Source organism: Sinocyclocheilus anshuiensis, unplaced genomic scaffold, assembly GCF_001515605.1.
Source record: "Sinocyclocheilus anshuiensis isolate Anshui unplaced genomic scaffold, SAMN03320099.WGS_v1.1 scaffold708, whole genome shotgun sequence".
Taxonomy (NCBI): Eukaryota; Metazoa; Chordata; class Actinopteri; order Cypriniformes; family Cyprinidae; genus Sinocyclocheilus; species Sinocyclocheilus anshuiensis.
In genome coordinates, this window is record NW_015555881.1 from 2,668,996 (window position 1) to 2,692,359 (window position 23,364).

A 23,364-nucleotide genomic window follows, 5' to 3' on the forward strand; every position below is an offset into this window, starting at 1 on the left:
GAATGTCCAATTAAACATTCTGAGAACTTTTTTAAAGATCAGATAACTTTGAATGAGCATTCTATTAATGTCACTGGAAGAACATTTGTTCATAACTTTCAAGAACCATTTGGCATTTTTCATCACTGCACTATTATTCTAACATTATACTCCCCTGTAAATGCCGACTGCTCATTGGGAGTCCTGTGGGAGTCTCAAACAGAGCTCAGCTTGGACTTTGAGCAGGTAAACATGAACACAAGTCTCAGAATATGAGGATGATCTGAGTGATTAACGTGAAGCTCGTCACCAGTGTGTATTTTACTCTGGTCCTCCAGCTCATTAGGGTCTTGTTACCCTTGCAGACGTGGACTTGGCCTCATTTCTGATGATCATTGATCTCTGATAGTCTTATCAGCCTCATATAAAGGCATCCGGCTCAGTGTCTGTCACACTGATAGACGTTCAGCAAAAGCCTGAAGATGATGCCGGTGACCCAGCGTCTGCTCGTGCTGACCGCTCTGCTGTCTCTGCTGCTGGCCTTACAGGTACATCACCTCACAATCACCAATCTGACGCCATCAGAGCTGAAACAGCTCACTAACACACAGGAACAACTGCTGCAGAAACCATTATCGTTCAGTCTTCCGGTGGATGTCAGACATGCAGAAAATACTGAAAGTTTGAAATTAAATTTTTTTTAATTAAAATTAATCATTATTCATATTCACTGTTTGTTTTATTTATTCATATTGTTTTCCTTTTTTTATACTTTTTAAATGTTTAATTACTTTTTGGTCTGATTTCATTATAATTTTTATTCTCGCCTGTAAAGCACTTTGAAGTGCATTGATTTGTTTGGAAAAAGTGCTAAATAAATCAAATCTGATCGACTAGAAATGCTAGTAAATTTCACAAAGAATTACAAAGAATCGGCAAGTAACACATAGAATTAAACATGAAATTTTGAAGTAGAAAAACTGAAATAGTATTCATTTTCTTTTAAAATGTACTCCAATAATCTGTTTTACTTCAAGAAATTATTTTTGACATTGTAATATTGATCAAATAATACATTATAAAAGACAGCATCTACTATAATGTCATATATCTGTCTTTTATAATGTATTATTTTATTTTATATATATAGTGTAATTAAAGCCATGCACTTTAATTTGTGACTTTTAACATGCTTTTAATAAAGAGCTGGAAATTATCCTTAGCTTCTTTATTTGATTAAATCAAATAATTTGTTCAAATGTGGCATATGTGAATGTATTTTCTTAAAAAGAAATATTTGAAGGCAAAAAAAATGTTTAAATGCTTTAAAAAATATTATATTTTTACATATATTTTCAAAAATATTTTTAAAAATGGCCAAAATATTTTTTGTCAATATATTTTGAAACATACTTCAGTAAGCATATTTTTTTGTATATTTAAAATATGTTTGAATTTTTTTTTTGCCATATGGGTTTACTCTCATAAACTACAAATAAGACAATAGTTAAGACAAAAGATCAGTTCTGCATATTGTCAGTCATAAAACACACCGTCAGCTGATCTGGAGTCAGATGCATGTGTGACTTGTTTCTAAAACAGGATCATCTGGTAATGTGCACGTGAAACTTTTCCTCCAGCTGGAATAACATGGATCTCATCTCATCAGTTTCCTGCAATTGTAAACTGATGCTGCGTGACGGACTGAAGCGCATGGTTTATTCTACCTGCTGCTTTTGTTTGCACATGCACTGCAACGCTTCTGTAAATCATTGTCTGGAGCTGCACAATGTCACTCGCAGAGCAAATGTTTGGGGCTTGACCGACCTTAACAGCTTTCTAAATTTAGTAGTTCGAGAGTCTAAATTTGTACATTTGGGACATAATTTACTTTCGAAATCACAATGAAGATTATTCATTAAACGTCTGCATATCATCTCAGTACAGAAGCCCATTTCTGCCATGGAAATAAATATATATATATATATAAAAAAAAGGTAACTGGAATTTTTTTATCTCACAATTCTGACTTTTTCCTCACAATTCTCAGAAGAAATGTCTGAATTGTAAGATATTGCAACAGAGATGCTGGAGTTTGGTCAGAATCCATGAGCGGAAGTTTATTAAAGGTCAAGGCTTTAAACAGACGTCGATAATCAGGCAGAGGGTCAAAGTCAGAGAAGCAGGCAGATCGTTCGTCATACACAGGGGCAGAGGCAGAGACAATAGTGGAAAGGCAGGCAATGAGTCCAAACACAAACATCAGTACGCTTGGTAAGGCAGATGAACTGGCAATACTTCACGACCAACACATGGACTGGTCTCAGTTTATATGAGAGTCAAACAGGAAATGGAAGTAGAGGAAGCAGAGGGAGTGGAGCACGGTCAGTACTCGGGCGAGGGCTCCCTCTGCTGGCTTGGCGTTACAGATATAAACTTACAACTGCAAGAATAAAAATTGTGAGATAAAAAGTCACAATTACATTTTTTTAAATGTTTTATTCTGAGACAATTGTGAGACAAACTCAGAATTCTGAAAAAGGTCAGAATTGTGATTCGGAACTGCAGGAAAATGAGTCAGAATTCTGAGTTTGGGGGCGGGGGGGGGGTTTAAAGCTAAAAGTCTTTAAGTTGGCAACACTGGCCATGATGAGAGCTGAAGGTCTCAGTCTAACACACGCTGTCTCTCTGTCTGTCTGTAGGTCCAGGCGGCACCCATAGACACTGACTGGGCGGCTGGACTGATCCATCGGGCCAAGCGCTCGTTACTATGGCGATGGAACACTCTGAAACCTGTGGGTTCTGGATGCAGAGATCATTATGAGTGCGGAACCAACTTCTGCAGGTGACCAACATCACCAAACACCAAGAAGCTTCCCAAGAAGCTTCTGAACTAAAGCTTATTGAAAAAAATCATTTAAAAACTGAATACGCATGGTCCTTGTATACTGCATTCTTACATTTTTTTTTATTTAATATTGAAAGTAGATAACTTTGAAAATGGAAAACTTCAAAATTCACTTTTACGTACAGGGGCAGAAAATGGACACACATCTTAAATATTAAATTTCCACGAAAAATACATTTGAAAATTATTTTTTTTCATTTATTTGAAGAAAAAAAACCCAGAAAAAGCGCCATTTTTTAATTTTTCTGTCAATATTGAATGCAGCCAGGCAGTAATACTTTGTTAATTTCTTAATGTTAGTTAACAAGAACTGACAATGAATACTACTTCTACTTCTACAGTATTTAGATTATTATTCTTAATGTTAATTTTAACATTTACTTATACATTTCAGTTTGTTCACATTAGTTAATGCTCTGTGAACTAACATGAACAATGGCATTTTATTAACTAAATTATTATATACATTGTATTATATTGTTAAATAGCCTAATTAAAAAATATAAAAAGTATATAGGCCTATATTTAATTTATATTACATATTAAATCAAAATTTTCTTAACTATACAGGCCTACATTGCTCTTTAGTCCATGTTAGCATTAACTAAAGTGAACAAATGAGAGCTTATTGTAAAGTGTTACGAAATATGCTGGTTATGGAAGTATTTCTGTGAAAAGATTTAGCAGACATGACCATTTAGAATATGAGAAGAGAGCAAACGGGATTTTTAAGAGTTTAAGTCGTTGCACAACGATTTTGTGACATGAGGAGGTCAATTTGAAGTTCACTTTCCTATATTTTTAGCCATCATCTTAAATACTCATATTTAAAAAAAAAAAAAGACTTGTGTAATTTGATCAAACAGGATTAAGGATTAAAACCAACCAACACCACAAAACATGACAGAATTCATCAAATCAATTGATAATACTTACTGATGTTAGATGTTTTCCCGCCAATAACTGAATGACGTCACTTCCTGCTGGAAGATGTCGGAAACATATGAAATATGAACATCCATTCAAACAAAAGTTGATAAATACTCACGTCATTGTGATAAAATATGTTTATCCTTTAAAGGGGCGGGGGGGTTATATTTAGTAGGCAGACATAAAACGAACTACACGTGACTCGAAATTCAAACCCGAATCGTATTTAAAGGTGATTCAAACACTCGATTCGCTTCATTTTGTCAGGTGTGCACAGCGCCTCATAAGGGATTTTTTGGCGCTCTGTGAAACGCGAATTTATTGCTACGTGATTGTGTCGACATAAAAACATCTACATTGTGATTCAATTCGCGAGCGACTCAAAGCCGAATCACATTTGATGATTCAAATTCGATTCGCATCATTTTGTCAGGTGTGTAATATATGGCGCATCACAAGGGATTTTTTTCGCGAATTTATAACGTTATAAATAACATAAACAATCTAATTGTCACTAAATACGCGAGCGATTTGAAAAACTTAATCGCGTTTGAAACGGATTCGAACACTCGATTCGCTTCATTTTGTCAAGTGTGCACAGCGCCTCATAAGGGATTTTTTGGCGCTCTGTGAAACGCGAATTTATCGCGAAATATCGCTACGTGATTGTGTCGACATAAAAACATCTACATTGTGATTCAATTCGTGAGCGACTCAAAGCTGAATCACATTTGATGATTCAAATTAGATTCGCATCATTTTGTCAGGTGTGTAATATATGGCGCATCACAAGGGATTTTTTTCGCGAATTTATAATGCTATAAATAACATAAACGATCTAATTGTCACTAAATACAGCGAGCGATTTGAAAAAACTGAATCACGTTTGAAACGGATTCGAACTCGATTCGCTTCATTTTGTCAAGTGTGAACGGCGCCATAAAGGATTTTTGGCATGCTAAGAAAAGCAAATTTCTCACAAAATATCGCTACGTGATTGTGTCGACATAAAAACATCTACATTGTGATTCAATTTGCGAGCGACTCAAAGCTGAATCACATTTGATGATTCAAACACGTGCTTTGTATCATTTTGTCAGGTGTGTAATATGTATGGCACATCACAAGGGATTTTTCGCGAATTTACCGCCAAATAACGCTATAAATAACATCTACATTGTCACTCAATTCTCGAGCGATTTGAAAAAAACTGAATCGCGTTTGAAATGGATTTGAACTCGATTCGCTTCAGTTTGTCAGGTGTGAACGGCGCCATAAAGGATTTTTGGCGTGTTAAGAAACGCGAATTTCTCGCGAAATATCTCTATATGATTGTATATGGACAACCCTCATCACGAAAAGACTTTCACACAGAAACCTTAAGCTGTAAACACAGATAAGATTTTATCACTAAAAAACACTGACCGCTGCAGGAATCAGCAACTCACACATTTTATATGTACTCTTTTTTTTTTATGAGTGGCATATTTTTATGAGTGCTTCCAAATTAACCTACATACTTTCCCTGTCTTTCAGGAAACACACCTGCTCCTTCAATAAAGCTCAACAGGTGTGACTGAGTCCAAATGATTATGGCACCAATTCAAATGATGGAAAACAAAATGGCTAAAATTGTGCATCCCTTGATTTCTCAAACATCATGACCTACATAAATCTGGCAGAACATTCAAAGACAGCTGACGACTTTAAAATCTACACCAACCTCAAGACTGTATTCAGGTGAATCTCACCAAGAAATGTCCAGGTCATATTAAACTCCAACATCAGAAGCATTTTTGGCCTGAAATATGACCTGGTGTGTTTTTGACATATTCCCCCCTTCAGAAAACACTCAGGAACATATCTACAAGAACTCCAGTTTCATCATCGATGTTTTATAGTTGTACAGATCTTGATAATGTGTAAAATATTAACTTTGCATCTATAGTTTCTGATTCAGATTCAATGAGGCCGAGATGTTTGATCTGATAAAATACAAACACGCATGGCAAAAGAATCTGTAGCAAATGTATTTCATTATCAGCTGCAGCTTCCAGATGAACTTTTATTTATTTTGTAAATATCAGACACATGAGATGGTGTAACATGCTTTTTTGTTAAAATGTTTTATTGTTTGTCTCATTTGATTTTTTTTTGTTACATTGATAGTGCAATATTTTTTTTAAGGAAAACAAACAAAAATGCTCGCATGATGAAATAAATGCATAAAAAAATGAATTTTAAAAATTGAATCAATCACGAACATCCTTTTTTAAACCTAAAACTGTTTGTTTTCAGCAAACATCATCGCTGGGTCCTAATTCATGAACACACAATTGACATTATCATTTCACAATCATCATAATTATGAGATTTAATCAATATTTCCACCCTGGAATAAGTGCATTTACATTCAAGCTGAAGTGAAACTGATATCAGACCACAGTTTCAGATCAAACCCACAGGCATTATGTTCACTTCACCGAAATGATCAAAGCCTCAAATCTTACCTTTTCAAACTTAAAAAACCCCAAACACCTACAAGAATAAAACATGAAATGAATCAGGCAGGACATGAGGTTTAATAAACATAAACAAAAATAAAAACTAGCCATCCCTGACAGATCAGTGCATGTAAATGAGCTAAACGAACACTGAATATGTTTGTGATAATGAAACATTCAAGCTGAATCTTCTCAATGCTGTGGTAATACTGTGCTGGAGAAACCATGAAACTCTTTATACTGCATATATAACACAGAACACAGAAAGCAAGGCTGTTATTCTAGAGTTTAAATCAGTGATTACAGTCAATTTATTGTAGTCATATGTCAGAAATATTGTAAAAGTGTTATTAATTGACTCTAAAAACATTATTGAGCCAATGTTCCATCAAAATCTTGGTTTGCATCTAAGAAAACATGGCAGAGGAGAAAACAAGTGCAAATACAAACCAAGTCATTTGGTCATTTTAAACATGTATTTAGTGATTTAAAATGCATGTGGCAACATTATTGACTGTCAGACTCGTGAGAAGCAGACTAAAACTTACATAATTATTGAAATCAGCATGAATTAGCACCGCTGTCAGTTTATTTGCCAGATGCGCTCATTGCAGTTGCATAAGTGTATTAATATAGTTGTGATGTATCTCGAGCGGTGATGTGTAATGTGTTGCATCACGTCTGCCGTCACTCTATTAGTGTTTTCTGATGTAATTGCAGTTTTTGGACATAAAACTCATTGGCTAATTTGGACACGCCTGCACTATTTGGTTCTGTGATGATCAGTTGTCTAAAGTATTGCATTAAATGCATTAAAAAAACACGTTTGCAAGTTCCGACGGCCAGGTGACCTGAGACAAACTTTGCACTTTGAGTCGTCTGCCGCATACACCGATGCTCCTTGAACCTAATCAGGACTTGTGAAAATGAAATCAAGCTCAATGTCTAAACGCATGTTAGTTCATCATGACGTCCGGGGAGTTTACGATGAAAGCAGGGGCTGCTGCTCGGAGCTCTGAGACAAAAAAAAGTTAGGAAAAGACATTAATAAACAGCAAATGCAGTAACAATCAGCATTGCATTTAGCCTTAATGGAGAAATGCAATCACAGAATGCATTGCATTGGAAAAAGTTACTAAAACTGGACAATTTTATGCAATATTTATGTGTGCTGTGTGAAACAAATGTGACTCAAATGTGTGCGCTTCATGTGCTATATGTATGAGGAATTATGGCTGATTATGTAGAACGCTCAAAATCTATCACTTTTTTTTTGTGCCCTATACAGTGCCCTCCACTAATATCGGCACCCTTGGTAAATATAAGCAAAGGCGGCTGTGAAAATAAATCTGCATTGTTTATCTTTTTAATCTTTCATTCAAAAAATTCACAAAATTCTAACCTTTCATTGAAGTCAAACAATGGAAAGTGGAGGGAAAATCTCATTATGAAATAAATGTTTTTCTCCAATGCATGTTGGCCACAATTATTGGCACCCCTAGAAATTCTTATGAGTAAAATAACTCTGAAGTATATTCCAATTCATATTTAATTTTTTTTAGCACACCAGAGTGACTAGGAGCGTGAAATTGTCCAGCCATGACTTCCTGTTCCACAGTATTATAAATATGAGGAACACAAACGACAAATTCCCTTAATCATCCATCAGAAGTTTTAGTGAAGAAAGTGATGTGTGAGCCTCACCGCTGGCGTCTGCTGGCGGCACATGAACACGATGAAGATGACGCCCAGTAAGATGCCCACACTGATCACTATGAAGGGGATGTTGACGATCACATTAGCCTTGGTAACCACCGCGTACAGCTTCTTGGCAGATTCCTCGTCAATAACGATGCTCTGGAAAACAGGATAGCAGCGTTTAGAAGATAAGAAGAGACAGAAATGAAGAAAAACACTCTCGTATTTCCTGCTCAGTCCCTTTGAGTTCTGCTGGATGTCCTGTCTGATAATGTGAACTCAAAAGAACTGCTTTAGAGTTAAGATCTCATTCGATCTTTTTCATTTAGTGCACTTTTATACAGAAAAACAATCATCTAATCATCTAATGCTGAGACTGGTTTATCTCTTTAACTGCGTCCCAAATGACACACTATACACTCATACACTATCTACTTATGCACCATGTACTCAACCATGTATTGTATGAATTATATAAGGTTATTTTGTCATTCATAATCGGAGTCTGATAGCCCCTCCCCCTTCGATGCGTAAAAAATACGGTACGTTTTTTTTTTAATATGAGCCAAGCTGATGCAACCACATCTCTCTCATTTACTCTTTCATGGCTTGTGTCATTCAAAGGTTAATATTATTTGCATCATGTTTGGACACGTTATCTGTTGCACCCTTCACCTAATTTTGCTTGATCCGTCTGGACTGCAGCAATAATCAGAGTTCAAATCAGCTAAGAAGCTTTACAGGAAATCATGATGCTCATGTTTATAATATCTTAATATCTTCATGCCTTATAGTTGCATTTAGCAAATTCGAGCTGGATGATAATAGTTAAATGTTGTGACGATATATAAATTATATATAGCTGAGGTTTGCTATATAGTATACTGTATATGGCTTTATGAGAGTGAAAGTGAAGTTTTTTAGTTCATTTCAGTTCAACTATTTGAACACGACAGTAACACATGTTTTGACACGTAGACAACCCTGACATGCTATAAAAGCCTTGTAGAAAGATAATGATGATGATTTTCTAAAACTTTACCTCATTAAGGTACATCACTGGAAACACCAGCGTCTGGATCTTCTCAGTTTGACTGCAAAATAAAAAAGAAAATATGATTCTGATAGTATGTGATGATGTTAAGACCAGGTTTATTACAGTTAACTAAAATGGTAAAAAAAAATAAAATAATGTGTTGCTTGAAATAAAATCTAAAGAAAAAAACCCTTAAAGAAATCTTATTTTATTTCTGCTAGTTGCAACATTTCTTATTTTTGTTTAAAGTTGGGGTAAAATATCTGAATTAAAAAAAAAAACATATAGATATATTAAAAAAATTTTTTTTAAATAAAAACAAATTACTAACATTTAACTGTAACTAAAATTAAAGTGAAACCAAAAAACTAAATATAAAAATAAAATCTATGATTTACACCCATCAACAAAGGTTTGAGATGAGCGCAATATTTATAAAATAAAATATAGAAATAAATAAAATTAAAAAACTAACTTATTTTAATTTTATTTCAGCTAGCTGCTATGGCAGCATTTCTTATTTTTGTTTAGTTTAACTTGAATTACTAAAATAACTACTGCAAAACTAAATAAACTAAAATTATATATATAAAAATAATAAAAATGACAAAAAAACACAACAAAATGACTACAAATAACAAAAATTAAAGTGAAAACAGCAAATACAAAAATAAATCTGTAACGGTTTATCAATGATCCATAGACACATCAGCATTGGTTGAGGTTTGGGACGAATGCAAACAGACACACATCTCTTCAAGAAGAAGCCTCTCAGACGCACGCTATCAGATGAATGGGACTGTGGGAAGTCAGCTCAGTTGTAACATTTCTTATTTTTGTTTAAAGTTGGGGTAAAATATCTGAATAAAAAAAAAAACATATAGATATATTAAAAAAAATTTTTTTAAATAAAAACAAATTACTAACATTTAACTATAACTAAAATTAAAGTGAAACCAAAAAACTAAATATAAAAATAAAATCTATGATTTACACCCATCAACAAAGGTTTGAGATGAGCGCAATATTTATAAAATAAAATATAGAAATAAATAAAATTAAAAAACTAACTTATTTTAATTTTATTTCAGCTAGCTGCTATGGCAGCATTTCTTATTTTTGTTTAGTTTAACTTGAATTACTAAAATAACTACTGCAAAACTAAATAAACTAAAATTATATATATAAAAATAATAAAAATGACAAAAAAACACAACAAAATGACTACAAATAACAAAAATTAAAGTGAAAACAGCAAATACAAAAATAAATCTGTAACGGTTTATCAATGATCCATAGACACATCAGCATTGGTTGAGGTTTGGGACGAATGCAAACAGACACACATCTCTTCAAGAAGAAGCCTCTCAGACGCACGCTATCAGATGAATGGGACTGTGGGAAGTCAGCTCACATGCGTTTTCTGCATGTTTTACATTCACATGCTCATGAGGAGGATTTATCTGCGCTCTCAGATAGATCGCATTTCAAAACCAAGCCAACAAGCTGTCGGCTCAAGTGGAACGTTCGGCAGCATTGGGTCTTCGGTCACGTCATTGGACCACCTGACCCCCAAACAAACTCTGAAACTGATCCGCTCGCTTCACATCCTAAAATTCCACCTAATCCACCCCCATTCCACCTAAAATAACTCAATCACGCAGCTGTCAATCATTACAGCTGGACTGACCTACTTCAGGTCATGGTTCAGGAGAGACTTACGTAATGAGCTCATGTAAGCCTACAGCGGACTCAATCAGAAGTAGCTCTGGAGTTTCAGGCCTAAAAATATTCCATCTGTGGTCAATTTTACATTAATGACATCAAACTATCTGCATTTGACAGTGAAAGAGAGTCAATCAAATTAAATGCATCAAAACCAATTAACTGGAGAACAACAGTCTTCAAACGACAAGTTAAAGAAAGTGAAATGACATTTCTGGTAAGTCCACAAAAAACCCCCACAAATGCTAAAACCTGTGTTCAAACTGTGCTATATTAGACAATAAACACACAAATCACACCACAAACTGTGTACATAGAGTGGCTATAAAAATGGCAGGTTTTGGAGAAATAAAAAATGTATCCAAGATAAATCATGTCAGATATTTTTCCACCTGTAATGCAATATTGAAACCAACAAAATTCATGTATCAAACAAATAGAAACTTTCTTATCTTTCTAAAATGTGTTTTTTTTACTTGAATTTTGTTGGTTTCAATATCACATTAAAGGTGGAAAAAGATCTGGACTATCTCAAAAACCTGCAACTTTAACAGGGGTGTGTGTGGCCACTTTATTTCTAGATCTTTCTGTTTTCTGAAAGAAATGTTAGCAGTCCGTGCTAAACTAAGTCGGGCCACCTGAGAGACTCGTCCTCACCTGAACGCTGGGATCTGATGCAGGTAGACGTTCACCTGAACACGCTTCGCACCCCGAAGCAACAGTCCAGTGAGCTGAGAACACAAACACACAAAATCAACATCAATGCAAAAACAGCTACTGAGTGACTGCTGGCTAACATTATCGATTCACGAACCCCTGGGGCTTTGTGAGATGATCAATATGCACACTATTCTCATACATATATGATACATATATACTCATATACACACACTATATGCACACTATACTCATTATATACACACTATACTCATATACACACACTATATGCAAACTATACCCATTATATACACACACTATATGCACACTATACTCATTATATACACACTATATGCACACTATACTCATATACACACACTATACGCAAACTATACCCATTATATACACACACTATACTCATTATATACACACTATATGCACACTATACTCATATACACACACACACTACACTCATTATATGCACACTATATGCAGACTATACTTATTATATACACGCTATATGCACACTATACTTATTATATACACACTATATGCACATATATGCACACTATATTCACACTATACTCATTATATGCACACTATATGCAGACTATTCTCATTATATACACACTATATGCACACTATACTTATTATATACACACTATATGCACAATATACTCATATACACACACTAAACTCATTATATACACACACTATACTCATTATATGCACACTATATTCACACTATACTCATTATATGCACACTATATGCACACTATACTCATTATATGCACACTATACTCATTATATACACACTATATGCACACTATACTCATATACACACACTATACTCATTATATGCACACTATATGCAGACTATACTCATTGTATACACACTATATGCACACTATACTTATTATATACACACTATATGCACAATATACTCATATACACACACTAAACTCATTATATACACACTATACTCATTATATGCACACTATATTCACACTATACTCATTATATGCACACTATATGCAGACTATACTCATTATATACACTATATGCACACTATACTTATTATATACACACTATATGCACACTATACTCATATACACACACTATACTCATTATATGCACACTATACTCATTATATACACACTATATGCACACTATACTCATTTTATGCACATTATATGCACATAATACTCATTATATGCACACTATACTCATTATATACACACGATACTCATTATATGAACACTATATGAACAATATACTCATTATATACACACTATATGCACACTATACTCATATGCACACTATATGCACACTATACTCATTATATACACACTATATACACACTATACTCATATGCACACTATATGCACACTATACTCATTATATACACACTATACTCATTTTATGCACATTATATGCACACTATACTCATTATATACACACTACACATTATATACACACTATATGCACACTATACTCATTTTATGCACATTATATGCACATTATACTCATTATATACACACTATATACACACTATTCTCATGTACACACACTATACTCATTATATGCACACTATACTCATTCTATACACACTATATGCACACTATACTCATTTTATGCACATTATATGCACATAATACTCATTATATGCACACTATACTCATTCTATACACACTATATGCACACTATACTCATTTTATGCACATTATATGCACATAATACTCATTATATGCACACTATACTCATTATATACACACGAAACTCATTATATGAACACAATATGAACAATATACTCATTATATACACAATATATGCACACTATACTCATTATATACACACTATACTACAAGTTAAATTAGGGGTTTTCAAATGTTTTGGACTATATGCAGAATTGTTTTTTCTTACTGTTAAAAACAAGTGCTATCAGTAGTATAAAACAATCACAAATTATCTCAAAACAAAACATAAAATTAAAATAAAACAAACTAAAAATGAATAAAATCATAACAGTGTACAATTTAGATAACTTACATTTACTAACTTATATTAGAAAACTGAAAAATGTGAATGTGAATGATCGAAATATTAACTTAAAATCTCAGGGGGGCTTCAAGAAAATATTTTAGCTTTAAAGGGTTCAGCTGATGGAAAAATTCCCTATTAAATGTTCCCTATCCCTACTAAAACAAACATATTTTTTCTTTAGATTATCATATGCTGATGAATTATTCACAAGACCAGGAGCATGCATGAAGAAAGTAAATAGAGTTTATTTTTATTTAATGTAAACTTAAGTTAAACAAAACTTTAAAACGGTGTTAGATTGGCTTTTACAAAATAGATATTTCCTGGTTGGATTCTGAAGTGAAAAGTATGTTAACACTCAAACATATTAGCTTATCTAAGAATGAATCCAGAGCGGTGTGTGTGTGTGTCCTACAGAACATCTGCAACCCATTTAAAGCTCAAACACAAAAATGATGGGAACCGACATGAGAAAACATTGCATAAAGCACCACACACCTTCCTAGCAACAGACAAGATTCCTGTCAGATGCACATAACAAAAGCCTGACTCTAACCTCTATCCTTCAGTAGAAATCAAATACATTAACAATATATATCATTCAGTACCATGGTACGTGGTGGAATTACCATCTGATACCGTTACTGTAGCACAGTTTTATAAGGTAGAACGAGCACCTGAATCTGTTCCAACACCATATACAAACACCATAAAACACACACCCACAGTAAACTTTATCCTGCTGATCCGTGTAGATCCCTATCCCGCAGCGAAAGCACTTATCAAACACACATGTGCAGTTATTTAACATGCTCCTGGAAGAAACTAGTGCTCAAATAAATGAAAAAATGTTTGATTTTATCAAATGTCTGCAGTCTTTTGGGTTTGTAGAAACTCTTTGATTGTAAACTAAACAAACATCCACCACACAAAATAACCAAAACAGCCACCGGTTGAATTACTAACTACCTGCTGGGAAGTGGGACGCGTCTGGACTAGCTGGGAAATCAGATAACATCATCCTGACATCACCTGCTTTATCAGAGAGTGACTCAGACACAAGCGTAAAATGTGTGTTTGTTCTGTCAGTAAATAATGAAATACAGATGCTGTTATTCATTCATTCACTCGCTCTGGATCTGTAGTATTGCAATCAGCCAGAAACCTGAGTTTTATAATGAGACTGCATCAATAGTACTGCAGACCTGAAGCTGAGTGTAGTGCGCTGACGCCCTCTTATGGCAGTGCAGATAAATACACACTATACATTATTTACACAGTATACTCATTATATACACACTATATACATTATATACACACTATAGTCCTTATATGCACACTATATACATTATTTACACAATATACTCATTATATTCACACTATATAAAGACTATACTCATATACACATTACAGGCACACTACTTATTATCTACTCATTATATACACACACTATACTCATTATCTGCACACTATACTCATATACAAACTATACTCATTATACGTACACTATATACATTATAGACACACTATACACATTATATGCCCACTATACTCATTATTTACACGTTATACTCATATGCACATGCACACTATACTCATTATACGTACACTATATACATTATAGACACACTATACACATTATATGCACACTATACTCATTATTTACACGTTATACTCAGTATATACATGCTATACTCATTATATGCACACTATACTCATTATATACACGCTATACTCATTATTTACACGTTATACTCATTATATACATGCTATACTCATTATATGCACACTATACTCATTATATACACGCTATACTCATTATATACACGCTATACTCATTATACGTACACTACATACATTATAGACACGCTATACTCATTATATGCACACTATACTCATTATACTGTATACACGCTATACTCATTATATGCACACTATACTCATTATACTGTATACACGCTATACTCATTATATGCACACTATACTCATTATACTGTATACACGCTATACTCATTATATGCACACTATACTCATTATATGCACGCTATATGCACACTATACTCATTTTATGCAATTATAGACACGCTTTACACATTATATGCACACTATACTCATATACACGCTATACTCATTATATACACGCTATACTCATTATACGTACACTACATACATTATAGACACACTTTACACATTATATGCACACTATACTCATATACACGCTATACTCATTATATGCACACTATACTCATTATATACACGCTATACTCATTATATACACGCTATACTCATTATATACATGCTATACTCATTCTATACAAGCTATACTAATTATACGTACACTATACTCATTATATACATGTTATACTCATTATATACACGCTATACTCATATGCACACTATACTCTAAGCTAAATCAAATGACTCTAAACGTTTATAAAATATGAAGGCATCTATATATTTTCATGAAAATTAAAAATTCTGAAAAAAAAACATTTAATGTAATATTGTAAAGACAATTTATTAAATCAATTATTTCTGAAATTAAATAACTGACTTATATAGTGTCACTGTACTAACGCAAATTACTAAAATACTATCCGAAAAATATTTTCTTTTATTAAGATAATAATGTATCTGTGATGAATACTTAAAACATTTTTTCTTTTTTTTTTCTTAGAATTTTTTTTTTCTTTTCACAAAACCATATACATTACCGATTAGTCTTTAGAAAGTAGAATGTTGTATGTAGTTGTAATATAATCAAAGCATATATTACATACATATGTGACCCTGCAGCACAAAAGCAGTCTTAAGTCGCTGGGGTATATTTGTAGCAATAGCCAACAATACATTTTCCATGAAGATATTTTGTAAATTTCCTACTGTAAATATATTAAAAACTTAATTTTTGATTAGTAATATGCATTGCTAAGAACTTAATGTGAACAACTTTAAAGATGATTTTCTCAATATTTAGATTTTTTTGCACCCTCAGATTCTAGATTTTCAAATAGTTGCATCTCAGCCAAATATTGTCCTAACAAACCATACATCAATGGAAAGCTTATTTATTCAGTTTTCAGATTATAATCTGATCTGTATTATATTATAATCTGTATAAAAATTGACCCTTATGACTGGTTTTGTGGTCCAGGGTCACATATAGGAAAAAGGGGTCCAACAAAAAAGTTTGGGAAACCTTGGCTTTTGCAAAATAGATATTTCTTGACTGGATTCTCATCACCGGTTGTTTTGAACCGTGTAGCTGTGACGATGGATGGAAACTGAAAGTGTGTCAATCACTAATGTACTAATGAACTTCCACTTCCTTGTTAATCTGTGTTATCATCTGAACCTGCAACCGCAACGAGTGACACACAATGAGATATTAGTTTTGCTCGTTTTAGATTGTAGCTCCACCTACAGTGAAATCTCATCTGTCCAAAATCACCAATGAGATGTGCTTGTCACATCTGAATACGACAGAGTTCTGTTGTCTGATGCTTGAAGATTATGTACAATGACACAAATGCATGTTACGCAGGTGTATATTTATCAACTGAGAGGATCATTTACTCTTTTATCACTGCTAATGTTAGATAAACAGGTGATTCTGGGTGCAGAGAGAATGTCTGCACAATAAAGAGTCACATGATTGCCATTATGTTGCACTTTTCCAAATAGTGAGTTGGAAATTCTCTACTTGGAAACATGCAAGTGCATGAAAAAGCATAACCATCAAATGTATTCTGACTGGCTGTGATATTACAGCTTCATGCAGCATTTTGCTTTCAGTGAGGAGAATAAAATGTGTTTCTGGTCAACTGGTCAAGACCTTTCCAGCAGGTTTATATGTGATTAGACAGACATACCGGGTTGACGTCAATGACCGTCTCATGCTCCTCCTTGTTGGGATTCATCCCGAGCACATCCTGGACGAATTTGTTGTCTGCCTGGTAGAAATGAGGGGAGGACATGATGATGGGCGCACCTGAGAGGAGACACACATGTTAGCGGGACGTCCCGGCGTCTGTACGGTGACAAACAGCATTCAGACTCTCACTGACCTTCTTTGCAGACGCTGGCGTTGAGGAGGCCGGAGCCGAGACAGTTCCCAGCCGGCACGCAGAAGCCTGCGTTATCTGGGTTAATCGTAAGATTAGCGAAAACCTCGCTGGGTGGGACAAAACGGAAACCGGGAACCCCTCGTACGCTCACGTCAGACTCGTACTGGGCATATATAGACCTGTCAACACAAACATGCATAAAACACACACTGATATTACACACTGATTTAATTAGGACTGATTGTCTTCTGATACATTTGAGTAAAACAAGCAATCCGATTCTGAAAAGCAGATTTGTGTACTTCTCAGATTTAACCATTAATCAAATGGTTCTGGCTGAAGAATGGTTTCTTTTACTGTGATGTAACATGTTTTTAGGTTTGACAATCACTTCAGTGAACTGCTGAATAGTTTTGCTTGTTTGGAGGCCTGATTTAGACCTAAATAAACATCCACAGAGAGCAGCATGACGAATCACACATACAGTATGTGATTTGAAGCAAAAAACACTCTTTTAGGAAAAGCGCTTGGTCACACATAAGCGTTTTCTGATACTGATAACGCACCCAATTCAGACCCAATATGATCAGTACTGAATCAATAAGAGCAATTCTAAACTAAACCTTAAATCAGTGACTCAGGAACTATTATTATCACTTTTTGAACACACAAAATAAAAATGACCATAATAAAATACGTCTATTCTTATTCATGCAAATTGATAAAATATTTTTTTTAAAGATAATAAAGTTAATATTACCATATATTAATAATGTAAGATTATACATACATCATATAGTAACATTCATCAAATTATCATAACATACAGTATTGTTCAAAAGGTTCAGCAAGATCAAGAAAAAATAATTTTTTGCTCATCAAGGCTGCATTTATTTGATCAAAAATATAGTAAAAACAGTTAAATATTTTTACAATATAAAATAACTGTTTTCTATGTGAATATCTGGTGAAATGTAATTTATTTCTGTGATCAAAGCTGTATTTTCAGCATCATTACTCCAGTCTTCAGTGTCACATGATCTTCAGAAATCATTCTAATATGCTGATTTGCTGCTCAAGAAACATTTCTGATTATTATCAATGTTGAAAACAATGTCGTGCTGCACAATATTTTTGTGGAAACTGTGATACATTTTATTTTTCAGGATTGAAAAGAAAGTTCAAAAGAACATTATAAATGTCTTTATTGCCACTTTTGATCAATTTAATGCATCCTTGCCTTTTTTTAAGTGAAATTCAGATCCGTTAGCAGCACAGAACAGTGCATTTAAATGGTCTCACCTGCACAGATCAGAAGAGAATATATAGAGTTTCTCTGTTTTTGTGATGATCGGATGGAAAGACGCTCCATCGGTGCCGTTGATCATATTACACTCTTTTGTACTCCACCAGTTCAATGTACTGACAAAGAGAACAAATAATCCATAATTCAAACTTCTCTGAGCACATGCTGATTGTGCAGCTCCTTCTAAATCCATTCATTAATCTTCTAGAGATAAAACGAGACGGTGAGTTTTCTGCTGATTTTACCTCTGTCCGTTCCACTCGTCTATACGAGCAAAGTCCTGATAATTCTGCTTCCCCGTGAAGAAAATATAATCACCGTCATCGGTGCTATTTTTCTGAAACACAGTCATTGACATGAGAATGAAACACATGTACAAAAAGACAATTAACAGACGTGCGTTGAACTGATCATATGAACCATCGACTGGCATTGAAACTTCAACAGCTGATGCAGATCATTTTTTAATGTTTTTGAAAAGTCTCTCTTCTGCTCACCAAGGCTGCATTTATTTGATCAAATCCAGTAATACTGTGAAATATTATTGCAATTTAAAACAGCTGTTTTCTAAGTGAATCTCTGTTAGACTGTTGTGCTGCCCAATATTTCTGTAGAAACTGTGATACATTTTATTTTTCAGGATTCACAGATGAATAGAAAGTTCAAAAGAACAGCATTTATTTGAAATCGAAATCTTTTGTAACATTATAAATGCATTTACAGTCACTACTGATCATTTTAATCATTTAATAATCATTGATCATTTTTTTCTGAAGCTGAATCTAATAATCAGCCAAAGTGACTGATGCCACAAACCTCAAATGTGACCCTGGAGCACAAAAGCAGTCTTAAGTCGCTGGGGTATATTTGTAGCAATAGCCAACAATACATTGTATGGGTCAAAATTATAGATTTTTTTTATGCCAAAAATCATTAGGATATTAAGTAATGATCATGTTCCATGAAGATATTTTGCAAATTTCCTACAATAAATATATCATATATCATCATTTGTGATTAGTAATATGCATTGCCAAGAACTTCATTTGAACAACTTTAAAGATGATTTTCTCAATATTTAGATTTTTTTGCACATGATGATTCACAAACAAGACGCATGATTTGAATCATTCATGTCTGAAGCACAAGCACTGCAAAATGACTCAGCTTTAGTATTTAGTGTCAGGGGTTTGATCACATTAAGCACTAGTGATGATTGACACCAGTGCTGCTAACCTTGAAGAAAAGTCCAAAGTGGTCATCCGACACAAACTGTTTGAGTTCTTTGAGCAGTGGATCTTCATAACCCCACAGCAGGTCACCGACTCTGAACGTCCTGAACATGCCGATGCCCTTTGCTTTCATCACGTCAGAGATGATGCGACTGACCAAGAGGGTATCTTTGAATTTCTCCATCGCGGTCTGAAGTCAAAAATAAACACATAAACTTTGAATAGTCTCTTCTCAGACTTCATTTCTTTATGCAACACATAATTTCTTATTTAGATTTTAGGGTGAAATGTGACATGCTTTCATGAGATTCACCCATTTAACATCTCACTTGCCAGTGGTTTTAGTAGGTCAGAGATCACAATCTCACCACAACAGGGATGTCGACCGTTCGGACGATGTCCTCCTCAGATCCCCGTGACATGTTGGGCTCAAACACGTATGTCTTTGGATTGACAGCCGCCACTCTGGTTCCGTTGTCCATAAATTTCACTTCCTCCTTCGGCCGATACTCCCTGAATGAGGAAACGCCCATGTGGTTCTTATTGACTTATGGAAATAACATTGACAAAACAACAGATCATGTGATTCAGGATAAATAAATACTAAGGTCTGAAGCACTAAGGCGTTACGTGGTTTTAAAGAGCACAGAGCATCTGATGTGTCGTCAAACTTGTGCAAGAGAAAAGTGCAGCAAAAAGTGGTTTGATGTAGTTTAAAAAGCTTGAAGTTTTGAAGCAGTTTAAAGTTTGAAACAGTTTTAAAAGCAATTTTAAGGTTGAAGAAGTTTTAACAGCAGTTTTAAGTTTGAAACCATTTCGAAAGCAGTTTTAAGTTTAAAGCAGTTTGAAGCAGTTTTTGAAAGCAATTTTAAGTTTGAAGCAGTTTTAAAAAAAAGTTTTAAGTTTTAAAAGCTTAAAGTTTAATGCAGTTTTAAGTCTGAAGCCGTTTTAAAAACTTGAAGTTTGAAGCAGTTTTAAGTTTGAAGCAGTTTTTGAACGCAGTTTTAAGTTTTAAAAGCTTGAAGTTTGAAACAGTTTTAAGTTTGAAGCAGTTTTAAAAGCTTGAAGTTTAAAGCAGTTTTAAGTCTCTTAGACAGATTGCTGTGGTTTCAAGGGTTTTCTTTGTGGCTTCAGATAAACAAATATAGAAGCCCTAAAGTGTTCCATGGTTTTCAGGAACACAGAACATCTGATGTGTCGTCAAGAGAAAGCTTCAGCAAAAACACAGTCATGTGAATTGCTTTCCCGTCCGTCACACATCGAGAGGACAACATGACGAGCATGTTTTTAGCGGCATCACTGACCTGTACGTGTACGGGCCGATCTGCAGGACGAAGGGTTTGTCTCCTTCCAGAACCTCTGCAGGATTGGTCAGATTAAAGAAGTAAAACTGCATGTAAACCGGCGGCGGTGGGTCTCGCCACACCGAAAATGCCTCCGTTCCATTTTCCAGAACTACTTGCTGTAAGGGAAAGTGAATTGTGGATAGAAATGACCAAAGTTATATTTACAAACTCATAGTTTCTAAAACAATTTAGGAAGAGAAACACATAAAAAAACACATAAACTTCATAATATCATATCCTACTCAAAGTGTACATTTATAAAAATCTGTGCAAATGACAATAACAATAATAAAAATAATAACAATAACAATAAAAAAAAAAGTGTTTTCTGGACATGGTATCATTAAATAATTTCTCTCCTTGAAGAAGCATATGGCATATGAATATGATATTAATTAAATACCATAGTATCAGTTGATACCATCATATTAGTTTATATAAAGCGGTTTAATTATGTCAATATTCTTTTAAACAATCTTTAATCTAAACTCAGTCTTAAATAATATTAAGGCTGGTTATAATAAAAATACCATATTTTGAACATATACCATAGCATTTCCACAAAAATATCATGTAAATATCATGGTGAATGAATATGGAGTATATTAACATTTCATAATATTAGAATTGTGATATCATGATGCTAATATTATGTGAATTGAGAATACTACTTCTACTACTACTAATAATAATGCTTGATTTATGCAATATTATTATATAATATAATACAGTAAAACATATGTTATAATACATACTATAATACTACATATATGTTTGATTATAATAAAGCATCATAACATTTAATCTGTAATCTAAACTGTATAAAAATACATTTCAAAATTAGGCTAGAAAATTATTTTGAACATGTACCATGGCATTCCCATAAATAGAGCGTAAATAAAACGCAAAAAAAAAAAAAATGGTAAATGATTATGGTGTACATTAATGTTTCATAATATTACAATCATGGTATCATGATGGTAATATTATATGAGTTGAAAATAATAATAATAATAATAATGTTTCATTTATATAATATTATATATGTTATTCTAACATAATAAATTATATTACATTATAATACATGCTACAATTTACATATATATTTGTTACTAATACAAAACATTATATAGTATAATCTTTAAACTGTATAAAATGAAATTTCATAATAATGCTAGAAAAAATATTTTGAACATGTGCCATGGCAAATGAATATGGTGTATATTAAGGGTTCATAATATTATGTGAGGAGAATAATAATAATAGTTATAATAATATTATACAATATACTAAGACATTATAATCTCTCTGCTGCATATAGACAAACTACACATAGACAGTCACAGCATATGATGAACACAATATAAATATGATATGAAAAACACACTCACTGACCTCTTTTATTGTGTTGTTTATGAGCTTCTGGAAGACCTGCGCCAAAGCCATCGCAATCCCGGCGATTAACAGCAGAACGCAGAGGATCCCTGCGCCGTAAACACAGCAGGACCGGAGCAGCATGATCCGGTTCGGTTCGGACAGAGAAGGACAAAGACACAGCAGCTGAACTGGACTGGGAGTGTTTACATGCGTCAGGAACTGCGCAGCACACAGTGTGAGAAACAAAACACTGAGATAGACGCAGAGCGCTTTTTTTCCTGCAGGGGGCGCTCGACGGCTCGCTCAGACGATCCTCCATAGAAACCCATTCAAAACACACGACCGGTTTCGTCTTATTAGAACGCGTGTATACTCTGGAAAGTGTAATCATTTAAAAATATGAATGCAAAAGATTATTACATGTCATGCAAAAGAAAATACGCTATTGCATTCTATTCAAAAAATACGTATATTAACGCTGTAACCAGACAGCGCTGAGAAAAGTAACGGGTATCACGTGACAGCGCGGTAAACGGAATCAATAAATTACACTCGA

The 23,364-nt window shown here is 33.9% G+C and overlaps 2 protein-coding genes across 2 annotated transcripts; one reads left to right on the forward strand and one right to left on the reverse strand.

The window, feature by feature from the left end:
* The first annotated feature begins 271 nt into the window (after positions 1-271).
* LOC107675813 (liver-expressed antimicrobial peptide 2-like) lies at positions 272-5,952 on the forward strand. The gene is made up of 3 exons (XM_016470283.1): positions 272-527; positions 2,682-2,824; positions 5,354-5,952. The coding sequence occupies exons 1-3, from the start codon at positions 462-464 to the stop codon at positions 5,391-5,393; spliced, it is 249 nt and encodes an 82-aa protein (XP_016325769.1). The 5' UTR covers positions 272-461; the 3' UTR covers positions 5,394-5,952.
* Positions 5,953-6,397: 445 nt separating this feature from the next.
* Positions 6,398-23,060, reverse strand: LOC107675746 (lysosome membrane protein 2-like). The gene is made up of 12 exons (XM_016470163.1): positions 22,827-23,060; positions 21,390-21,547; positions 20,454-20,598; positions 20,090-20,275; positions 19,099-19,190; positions 18,850-18,969; positions 17,548-17,726; positions 17,353-17,471; positions 11,438-11,511; positions 9,062-9,113; positions 8,026-8,178; positions 6,398-7,336 (listed from the first exon to the last, which is right to left on the reverse strand). The coding sequence occupies exons 1-12, from the start codon at positions 22,947-22,949 to the stop codon at positions 7,304-7,306; spliced, it is 1,434 nt and encodes a 477-aa protein (XP_016325649.1). The 5' UTR covers positions 22,950-23,060; the 3' UTR covers positions 6,398-7,303.
* Between the last annotated feature and the right edge of the window lie 304 nt (positions 23,061-23,364).